General features: G+C 46.0%; 1 protein-coding gene across 1 annotated transcript; it reads left to right on the top strand.

Annotated features, from left to right (window-relative positions):
- Positions 1 to 3,844: 3,844 nt before the first annotated feature.
- C5H6orf62 (chromosome 5 C6orf62 homolog) lies at positions 3,845 to 10,636 on the top strand. Its single transcript, XM_044293983.1, has 5 exons — positions 3,845 to 5,336; positions 7,606 to 7,782; positions 7,939 to 8,061; positions 8,245 to 8,379; positions 9,377 to 10,636. The coding sequence occupies exons 1-5, from the start codon at positions 5,208 to 5,210 to the stop codon at positions 9,500 to 9,502; spliced, it is 690 nt and encodes a 229-aa protein (XP_044149918.1). The 5' UTR covers positions 3,845 to 5,207; the 3' UTR covers positions 9,503 to 10,636.
- The last annotated feature ends 411 nt before the right edge of the window (positions 10,637 to 11,047 follow it).

Raw genomic sequence — 11,047 nt, 5'->3', positions numbered from 1 at the left:
AATACTTTGTTTGTGATGTCCATCACAGATGGTATAGGCACAGATTTCGGAACTCCCTTTAAGCGAAGGTTGTTACACCTCCCTCTAGTATCTTGATCCTCCACATATGCAAATACATTATTGAGAGGATGTTGGCAATGGGAAAGAGCCGAAGCAGTAGCCTCTCCAAAAGATACCGAGGAGGCCTGGTTCTCTTCTAATTGTTCCACTCTGCCTCCGATCTCTGTTTTTATGTCTGAAAGTTCTTTGAGGACAGGAGCTATTGAGGATTCGATGATCTGCTGTAACGTTTTTCGTGATGTTGAGATAATGGGGTCTCCCTCTTGGCAGTCTTCAGCGCCTGAGCCATCATGATCTGATGCCTCTGTGGTGTCAGCTATATTCCGGTCAACCGATTGACTTATTGGTTAAGGATCTGGGAGCTTTTTATGGAGAAACTTCTCCATTTCTGACTGTGACTTCTTCACTGTCTTAGAGCCCATTCCCTCTGGTTTCTCTACTTTTACCATAGTGAGTGACAAGGTGATGAAGGGGAAAGCTATTTAAATGCAGTGGGGGTGCTAATAAAAGACTCAGAGCGCTCAACCCTAGGTTTCAATCCCTACACATCTGGGTTTGTTTTATTGCTCTTGGGTCTCTGGCCTGGAACGGGTCTGGAGGATCTATTAGACCGCCTCTCAGTGCAGTCCGCAAAAAATTAGAGCTGAGCTCTTCACATATAAGAAAGTCCCGGTGGGGAAAGGTGGCACAGGGGTGGGGTATGTGCCCTTATTCGGTAAAGTATGTTTACTGACCGCTGCAGCTCGAGTGGCCTGTGGTTTGTGTGAGGCTCTTGCCTCTCGCTGAAGCGCCGTGACTTCCGGTGGGGTTGGTGTGGCTAGAGATGTTGCGGCAGGTGCCGCGCTGCAGGTTGTATAGGCCTGAGCGGCCGCCCAGCTTGTGTAGAATCCCGGGGCAGCTAGAAGAGGTCTCTGACTGCTACATGGTTCAGGCAGGTGTGTTATGATCTGATTGTCTCTCTGGGGAGGCAGAATTCACTGTCAGCAGCGAAGCAGGAGCGGAGCTCACTTCACCTGCGTCCTGCTCCTTCCAGCGCCAGGCCACACCCCCACTCCTGTTTTTTTTGGGCCTTTAGCAATACTGATGGATTACTGACCAAATGCTGACCGAGTGAAGATGGATGCTCCAAAGACAGGATCTGTTTTTTGGGGGTTACTGTTCTGACAGATCAGAGGAAGGGCAAAATAATCAGTGACGTCAGCACACACTTACTGCTGACACCCTCTCCACTTTGTCAGGAGTCTATACTTGTATAAGTGTTTAATAGAACAGGTTCTGTAGACATCTATGTGGAATCAGCTGCCGACGGTGTAAAAGTAGTGTGCTTCTTCTTGGCGCTAACATCGACCTGTAAGGCTGAGTTCATACTTGAGTTAATTGGTCAGTTTTGGCCCAGTGACTGCCCAAATAAGTGAAGTGTACAGTGATTCTAAGAGTGACACCTGTCATCTGCATGTCATACAGACTCACAGTATTGTTTCACTACCACAACAGACTCCCTATGTGTGTTACTGCAAGGCACAGTGTTCTACACCACTATAAAGGCTCTTTTCAGCCAGGAAATAGCCGTTTTTAACGCAATTCGCCGCAAACAAATTCAGATCGCACCAAATTTTTTCAAAAAATTCGGTGAGCCGGCCAAATCAAATTTTTGAGAAATTTGCTCATCTCTTTGTTGGAATATTTGTAAACCAATCATGTCAATACTTTAAGGGGTTACACCCTTGGAATGGGGTAAAAATAAAGGGCCTAGGACACTCCCTTCTTGGGACCCTGGCAGAGTTTTGAACTATGCGCTGACCTCTGTCATTTCCTCCGTCGACGTCATTCACCTAAACACGTGGTATCGATCCTCACGTGACTGACCCTTGGTCTGCCACAACACTACTGATGACCTAGCCCAGTGGTCGGCAAAGTGCGGCTCACGAGCCACAAGCGGCTCTTTAGAACCTTTAATGCGGCTCTTTGGTGCGGGCTGGTGGGTGGGCGGCCGCACAGCCATATCGCGCCGCTCAAGCTGCTTGCAAAATGTCCGTCATGCGCCTCCTGCCCCGTCTGTCTGCTCCTTCCACTTTATGAATGAAGCAGGCAGGCTGGGCAGGAGGAGCATGACGGAGGGTGAGATGTCACGCTGCGCACAGCAGCAGAAGGGCGGGCAGCGGCGCTCTAGTTCGGCTGCCCACTGCCGGCCATGTGAGGAGTGGTGGAGTGGTGAAGAGGCCGCCGCTCAGGAGACTTGGAGCGAAATGTCCTGCAGCAGAAAGGTAGGAGCTGCCCCTGGTGTGTGCACAGCGCCGGGCACTGCACCGACCCCGCCGCAAGTGTCTCCTCCCTTCCCCCCACTAATACATTACTTTACTTACTAGAAGGTACTTATGGGGGATATCTGTGGATGACGCACTTATGGGGGATATCTGTGGATGACGCACTTATGGGGGATATCTGTGGATGACACATATATAGCATCTTATGCTATATATGTGCCCTCCACAGATATCCCCCATAAGTGCGTCATCCACAGATATCCCCCATAAGTGCGTCATCCACATTACATCCACATCTGCAGACAAGTTTAATAAAAGTAAAAAATGATAAAGATAAAATGAAAAAATAATCAAGATCCAAAAAAGAGAAAGTACATATGAAAGTATGTAAAAACACACTCTGGGCTCATGCTCAAGAATGTAAGGGCGCCGTGCCTGTGCTGTGGACCGCAAATAGCGGTCCGCAATGCACGAACACAGACCATGGGGCAGCTGCATGAGGATCGCGGACCCATTCACATGAATGGGGTTCACCATCCTCATCCGACTGCCCGCACCATAAAAAAGTAGCGCATGCTGAAGTGAATGGGTTCAGGATCCGGGATATGAGTGCTACAGTGTGCTTTCGTGGTGCTTCTGGCTGTGCCTCCGCACCACAAAAAAGTAATGCATGCGCTACTTTTTTACGGTGCAGAGGCACAGCCAGAAGCACCACGGAAGCACACTGTAGCACTCATATCCCGGATCCTGGACCCATTGAAGTGAATGGGTCCTTGATGCGGGCTACACACGGCCAGTGCCTGTGTATTGCGGACCCGCCGTATGCGGCCTGCAATATGGCAACTGCGGGCACACGGTCGTGTGCATGAGCCCTAATAGTCTTCACTGGTACTGTTGACGCAATATTTTAGGTTTTAAAAATGTGGCTCTCGAAAGAAATTTTTATCGTGTTTTTGGCGATATTTGGCTCAGTTGACAAAAAAGTTTGCCCACCATTGACCTATTCAAAATATCTTCCGTAAGACAAAGACAGACAAGGTCGACCCCTTTAAGGCAAAAAAATAGACGGGTCCTAAGGAGGGGAGGGTCAGTAGTATGTACTTGTCAGCTGGTTTCACACTATGCGTGAGAGAGCCAGCCATAAAAGAGATACCGCACCACACGCCCCACCCCCCCATGTTTACAGGGGACTGTTTTGTTTACATGTTAATAAAGTTTAGTGAAAAATCTCCACTAACGAGACGTCATGTGAAAAGACGTCACCAGACGCTCTGTGCTAAATATGGGGAGCTCCAATGTGGGCGCTACCATTCCTGCAGGGGCGTCAGGATGCCGAGTGGAGCTGTTGCTATTTTATTCAGAGGCTGACATAAAACTAGAGATTCCCTTTGTATCGTGTGTGTTTTTAGAACTGACATGGAAGAAGGCGGTAATATCTGTAGACAAATGCCGCCTACACGTTATAGCTGAACCCCACCCCCTGCGTTGTCATGGTATAACCCAGAGGAGCCCTGGCGGGAGAAGGCAGGAGGTGACGCAGCGGCGGCCATCTTCTTCTGTGTGTGGTGCTGGGTGTTTGCGTGCAGTTCCCGGGCTGCAAGGACACCAGTCCCGCTCTACCCACTGCGTGTTCCCGCTTCTATCTTCGTGAACCGAGACGGGTCGGGGTTTCCTTTAGGCCTTGTGCTTCTTCTCCTGAGGTGACAAAGGACTGCGTGGTATCGAGGCCTTCGCCTGCTCCGCCTCTCCCTCTCTTAGCCGCCTCCTCCCCCCTCCTCCTCTCACAGCGAGACCCCCGGTCCGGAGCATGGGTGGGTCGGGGTGGAGTAGGGTGCACAACCCGCTGAGCAGCGTGGCTCACAAGCAGAGGGGTCCGTTGGGTTCCCTGGTGTTTTCTTGACATGGATTCCCCTGGAGTTGTCACCCGCACCACCGCCAGCCTCCCCCAGCGTCCTGACACCAGCATTCAGCCTCCCGCAGACATGACAGGTAGCCGGCGTGGCTAGGACACCACACTGCCCCCTAGTGGTAATCTCCTCCCCCAGATCTGATCGTCCTTCTAAGCGCACTATCCCGCACTCCTACAACTTTTTTTTTTTCTCTTTGTGTCGCATCTAATCGCGACATGACCGCCTGTACTCCTTACCGTTAACCCCTTCATCCAGGACACACTGACAGAGTCAGCCTTCCTTGCTGGGCTCCGGCATCATGGTGTTCCTCCCTAAGGGGTGTCGGCTGAACTTCCACATGGGCTTCCTCTCTGCCCTTCAGCCCGCTATTTTGGGGCGACTCGACCTGTGCTGTGAACACCCCACCCCCACCTGTCAGACGGATAAGTAATCGTTGTCTCGCGCCGGTTTTGCACGGGGCCGCTAGAGGTTCAGTGACGTCATCTCTTCTCCTATGATGCAGTCTTGGGGCTGGTTGAGCAATCCTAGTTTTCCTGTTTGTCAGCAGAGAGGCCTAACCAGGAGGCCTGTGCAGGATGGCTTTTGATTTTATGGTGTAGGCTGATAGTAGGAGACATCTTTATCTTTTTTGTTTGTTTTAATTTTTTTCATCGGGCCCCTAGCATTTTACCAGTTGAGTTCTCGGTTCTCTACATGCATATGATGCCTCTTTTAGTTCCATCCGGAGATAGCTCGCCTTCTGTCGTGGTTGCACAGGCGCCCTGGTAGTATGACAGGCCTGTCCGAGCAGTGGTTTAGGTTGCATTGACCCCGACTGAGTCATTGGAAGGAGGTGGCATGGCGTGTTTCTGTTGACTTGGTGTCTCACGTGCGCTAAAAGAAAATAAACCGAAATTGGCGATCAGTTAAGAAGTTTCAAAGGCCTTGGCACCGGCGGTATTACAAAAAATATATATATATAAAAATAAAAAAAATGGGGGACCCCAACTCTCGGAAGAAGCAGGCCCTGAACAGACTGCGCTCTCAGCTAAGGAAGAAGAAAGAGTCTCTAGCTGACCAGTTTGATTTCAAGATGTACATCGCGTTTGTGTTCAAAGACCAGGTAAACCGCCTGCTCGCATCTCTGAAGACAGTCATTTGATCTGTTTCTGGGAAAGCTGGGTGTCTTTAGGCTTTGATAGGCTCCTGGCCATCATGTGGCATGATGGGCCCTCTGGTCCTGTATTGTAATGTCGGCCCACAAACGGACTGAGTAGATGGTTCCTCCATGGTCCGTTCAGTACCTACAGGTGTATCAGGAATGGAGCCCCTGCAAAGTAGTGGCCGGAGGACTCCGGTCATCACCCAGCGTGCTACCCAGAGAAGTGAATGGGAGCGCACCGCCAATGACCGGCCACAGCTCCCAGTCACTTCTATGCGCTCGATAAAAATAGGCGAGCTAGGGCTTGGCTATTTTCGGCAACCTCATGGAAAATGGATGGCAGCTGCGCCCTCAACAACTTTCGTGGCTCCGTTCTTTATATAGGTGTGGGACCCACACCTATCGGACAATGGGGGTATATCCTAGCGATATACCCCCATCGTCTGAGATTATGCAACTCCTTTAAAGGGGATCTACAGTTTGTTTTAACTGATCTATCCAGATGATAGATCATCAGCATCTGATCGGAAAGGGTTCGACACCTGGGACCCCTGCCGATCAGCTGTTTGAGAAGGCTGGCCCAGTGACGTTAAGATTAGTCTCAACTGGCCTGGGCGCAGCTAAGCTCCGTTCTCTTAAATGGTGCCTTCTCAAACAGCTGATAAGCGGGGGTCCTAGGTTTTGGACCCCCACGATCAGATGCTTATCTATCCAGAGGCTAATCAGTTAAAACAAACAGTAGAACCCCTTTAATAACATGCAATTACTAAAGTACTCGGATTCAGTTTGAAAACTGTAGACTATTATTCATGGGACAACCCCTTCATGTTGCTGAGTTACAGGGAACCTGTCCCTAGCTTAATGTTACTTTTACACTAGCGTTGGCATTAATATCTACCCACTGCACAACCCACTTTAAAGGGGTTCTCCGAGAATAATGGATTATTTTTGTAAGTGGCCCCAGCCTGCGTCTATGAACAGAAGATTTATACTTGCCTTCTCCGCTGCTCCGATCCTCTGCTCTGCCTTCCATATGTCTACTTTTCAGTCTCTGCACGCTGTTTACATTGCTGCAGCATGCTCCACCGCAGCCAGTGACTGGCTTTAGTGGTGATGTGGCCACAAGCAGCACGTCACTGCTGAAGCATTTGCTGCATGGGGACCAGAGCATGTAAGTACGAATCTTGTGTTTTGCAAAAATTTTTTATTTTATATATATATATATATCTCTATCTATCTTATATTCCCGGAGAACCCCTTTAAGCTTGGTATAATGAAAGGCTGTGATTAGGGATGAGCGAATCGACTTCGGATAAAACATTAAAAGTCGATTTGCATAAAACTTTGTTTCAATACTTACGGAGCGAGTGCTCTGTACAGTTTTAGAATGTATTTGCTCTGATGAGCTGAAGTTATTACTTCGCAAAGTCTCGAGACTGCATAAAAACTTCGGAAATTGATTTAGGGTCCATTCACACGTCCGCAAAATGGGTCCACATCCATTCCGCAATTTTGCGGAACAGTTGCGGACCCATTCATTTTTAATAGGGGCGGAATGTGCTTCCAGATCTGCAAAAAAAATAGAACTGTCCTATTCTTGTCCGCGATTGCGGACAAGAAAATGCATTATCTATGAGAGTGCCGGCTATGCGCGGTCCACAAAATGCGGAATGCACATTGCCAATGTCCGTGTTTTGCGGATCCGCGAAATACATACAGATGTGTGAATGGACCCTTATACTGTAAAAAATCATTTCCCAAACTCTGGTTCGGTTGAACCGAGCCCGAGTTCGTACAGTATTCAAACAAAGTTTTATGCAAATCGACTTCAGATGTGTCATCCAAAGTCGATTCGCGTATCCCACCGTATAGGCTCCCAAAGTAAAAAAAAAAAAAAAAAGTATTTTGTGGCATACTTTTTTTTTTTTTTTTTTTTTTTTTTTTTTTCTTTCTTTCTTTCTCAATATTCCTTTGTATGGAATGTCATAGTTGCTGATCAGTCCAGATATTCCTGTGGGTGAATGGAGCCCTGTGCAGAATAGCCTCAGCGGTGTTCTCCAGGCCTACATGGACCGTAAAAGCTTGTTGGGAATAAATGTCTTGGGCTCTGTTCATACTGTGTTTTTGCTACATGTTTCCTATGCTTTAAAAAAATCTAGAAACCTACTGTACTGTTTCTGCAGGATGGACATATTTCATCTGATTCTGAATATTGATTTTTCTTCTGTAGAAAAAGAACCCTGCTCTCTTTGAAGTGGCTGATGTTATACCAGTTATGACTAATAATTATGAAGAAAATATTCTGAAAGGTGTGCGGGATTCCAGCTATTCCTTGGAGAGTTCCCTCGAGCTTCTGCAGAAGGATATAGTACAGCTTCATGCTCCTCGCTACCAGTCAATGCGCAGGGTAAAGCACTGGGGACATGTTGTGTTCTGGGTTCATGTGTACAGTATGTAACTGCTAGAGGTCACTGCTCGGCCTGGATCTCTGGGCTAGGTGCATCCTCTGAAATGTTAATCTTTCTATGAATGAAGTAACCCTTGTGATGTCTGCCCTTTCTAGGATGTTATTGGGTGTACTCAGGAGATGGACTTTATTCTTTGGCCTCGAAATGACATAGAGAAGATTGTGTGTCTTCTGTTTTCAAGATGGAAGGGATCAGAGGAGCCCTACAGGCCTGTGTTGGCAAGTATATTTTATGGGATTGTAAAGGTGCCAACTTCTAGGTTGTAGCTAAGTTTGCTTTTTCTTATGGCAGTGTGACTACAGAACGGGGGTTGGTCGTTTTGGTGTATACTTTGTGTTGGTTTCAAGCTGGAGCTGATCATGTACATCCTCTAACTAGAATCAAATCCATTTCCCTTTTAGGCCAAGTTTGAATTTCATCACGGTGATTATGAAAAACATCTTCTGCATGTTATCAGCCGCAATGACAAGACTGGAGTTGTTCTGAACAATCCTAACCAGTCAGTGTTCCTCTTCATAGATAGACAGCACTTGCAGGTTAGTGTCTCTTGTTCTATATGTAGAACGACATCTTAAATGACAACGGTGGTGCAATTTGTTTATATCGTACAACTGCGTTCCACACGGCAGTCATAGCAAAAAGCCCCCTGTGGAAAGATTCGACCATATTTATTAAGGGGTGCATGCCTCCTAAGAAATTTCTTGCATTTCTGTTGTCCGTGCGCCAGAGATCTACTCTAGCCACGAGCTGGAGTAATTTCTGGTCTAAAATGTGCCAGTTTTCTGGGACATGTGTTGCTAAATGAGTTTGGTGTGGTACTCCTGCCTGCTCATGCTCACTTTTTAGAAGAAAAGCTAACAAGTCTCAAACGGCACCTGTGACTTTTCTACTTTTCATAGAATTGTAGTAAATTACCTCCAATGGGGGTCATGTACTGATGTTCCACGCAAGTGTTTTTTTTTCTGTTAGTTTTTTTGCCGTAGAAAAGTCACAAATTTGTTGGCCCCATGTTCATATGTGCCAGTATTGCTGAGAAAAATGTTTTCATATATGCAAATGAGCCTCTAGGAGCAACGGGGGCGTTACACATAGAGACTCTGCTCTCTCTTAATGGCCATGCCCTTGATGTTTGCACTGACTGGCCATGTCAATCGCAGTGCAGAGGGTGCAGCACTTGCAGAGCCTCTAGGTGTAATGGTAACGCCCTCGTTGCTCCTAGAAGCACATTTGCATATATTAAAAGATCATGTTTCTCAGTAATGCGGACAAACGTGAACATGGGACCAACACATGCCTCAGCTGCCAAGTGCACATATAACAGGTGAACCAGGTTCATAGGTACAAATCTGCTGGCAGATGCCCTTTAAGACAGGGCTAGATCCAGAAATTCATTATATTAAGGAGTTGGAATATAAAAATTTTTCTCATGTGTACGTGATGTCATTTCTTCATATTTAGCTTTTATGTAAATATCTACCTTTTTTGTTAAATATACAATGCGTCTTTTTTTTTTTTTTTTCCTCCTATTTGCAGACTCGTAAAAGCAAAGCCACGATCCTGAAGTTATGCAGCATCTGCCTCTACCTGCCACAGGAACAGCTCACCCATTGGGCGGTTGGCACCATTGAGGATCACCTTAGCCCATACATGCCTGAATAAGGTTGTGACCAGTCAAACTGGGAAGATCAGTTAATATGCAACCATTTTTTTTAATTTATTTTTCCTTATTCAGTTTCAAGAAGAATATGGACTCATGCTCAGAACACTTGTTCATTTTGAACCTTCATGCTGGATATTTTTTGCATTTCTTTTTTTTTTTTTTTTTTTTTTTTTTTTTTCTTCATTTTGTCGGAACATTTTTTGTTTTTTGCATGGACCTTGTGAAAGAGAGGATGTTTTGCAACATCTATGCTTTTAAGCCTTGTAAAATGTGAAATGATGGGACTTTGGCACACTGAATCAAATGTATCAGAAAGCACAAGGTATTATTTGTTTTTGGTGGTCTTCCCACTTGCACTGGTCATGTCCCCTTAACAAAGTTTAGAATGTTAGACTACAGTGGTAAGGGTGAAATATGAAAGTAACAGGTATAAAAGCGTCACTGCTTTACCAAACTATGAAAGCACTGTCTGAATCGCTTCAGTGAAGCAAGGATTCACAGCAGTAATGGAAGGTTGACTTTGGACAGGCTTCTAAGGAGAAAATCCAGTTTGTTCAGCATTTGCTTTCATACCTTAGTTCATATTGCAGGGATGAGACAAAGTGTACAGGCACTTAATATTTTGATCTCTTCTCCCAGTTGCTGCATACACTGCATTTCCCACTGTGGGTGCATTGACGGTAATATAGCCTAGATGTCTGCAGCGGCTATATTAACAAGGTCAAGTACTTGGGCACTGTGGAAGCCATGTTCTGGATAGAGGAAACGAGACAGAAACTTGCTGGTGTTTGTGCAGTTATTACTTTTCTAGAATAAAGTAATACTTCTATAATAGTAAACCCATGCTGGGTTCTGGAAACTAAGTTATAAAGCAGTTACAAACTGTAATTGAAAGTTGAAGCGTGCGGAGTTAGAGGAGGAAATTTTTATTTTATTTTGTGCAATGAAAATAAGGTTGACTACTGTATTGTATCGAAAGAAAGCTTTTGCGCAAAGGGTTCCAGTACCTTTTTTGATTAAAACGTGTATAGGCCTGCTCCTGTTGGCTAATACTAGTGCTTACCTGGTTTAAATTTGTATCTAGCTTTTTGGTTGAAATTGGATTACATTGAAAATAAAGAAGCTTAAATCTCTGTGTCCATGTTGTCTTTCCCTGCAAAGCAGGAGAACATTGCATTATTTTGCCTGTTGGTGTTCATCTGGTCTTCATGTCATTTCATAGTAATTAAATGATGTCCCAAGAGTCAGATGTATACACACAAGTGTCTGGTGGAGGGCTGACTGCTGGGACCCTCATAAATCATGAGAATGGTGTATGGTCAAGCAATGGGTGCTTCTGCTCAATTTTATTATCTATGGGACTGCCAAATCCATAAGAGCAGAGTACAGCATAGTAGTCCCAAGGAAAGGAATGGAGCTCATTCATATGGAGGGTGCACAAAGCTCCTGTTATCATGGGGGTCTCAGCGGTTAGTTGCTAATCCTCCACTTTGTGGTGGATACATTTTGCATCTTGGTTTTGTATCTAAAAGGAGTGCAAATAA

Source organism: Bufo gargarizans, chromosome 5 (genome assembly GCF_014858855.1).
Source record: "Bufo gargarizans isolate SCDJY-AF-19 chromosome 5, ASM1485885v1, whole genome shotgun sequence".
Taxonomy (NCBI): Eukaryota; Metazoa; Chordata; class Amphibia; order Anura; family Bufonidae; genus Bufo; species Bufo gargarizans.
This window is presented reverse-complemented; position numbering and strand designations above follow the sequence as displayed.

Bases quoted from the DNA above. Each gene is read 5' to 3' on its own strand.
- C5H6orf62 (XM_044293983.1), top strand. From the start codon at position 5,208: ATGGGGGACCCCAACTCTCGGAAGAAGCAGGCCCTGAACAGACTGCGC. The intron at 5,337-7,605 runs GTAAACCGCCTG...TTTCTTCTGTAG, and splicing joins CGTTTGTGTTCAAAGACCAG to AAAAAGAACCCTGCTCTCTT. The intron at 8,380-9,376 runs GTTAGTGTCTCT...TCCTATTTGCAG, and splicing joins TAGATAGACAGCACTTGCAG to ACTCGTAAAAGCAAAGCCAC.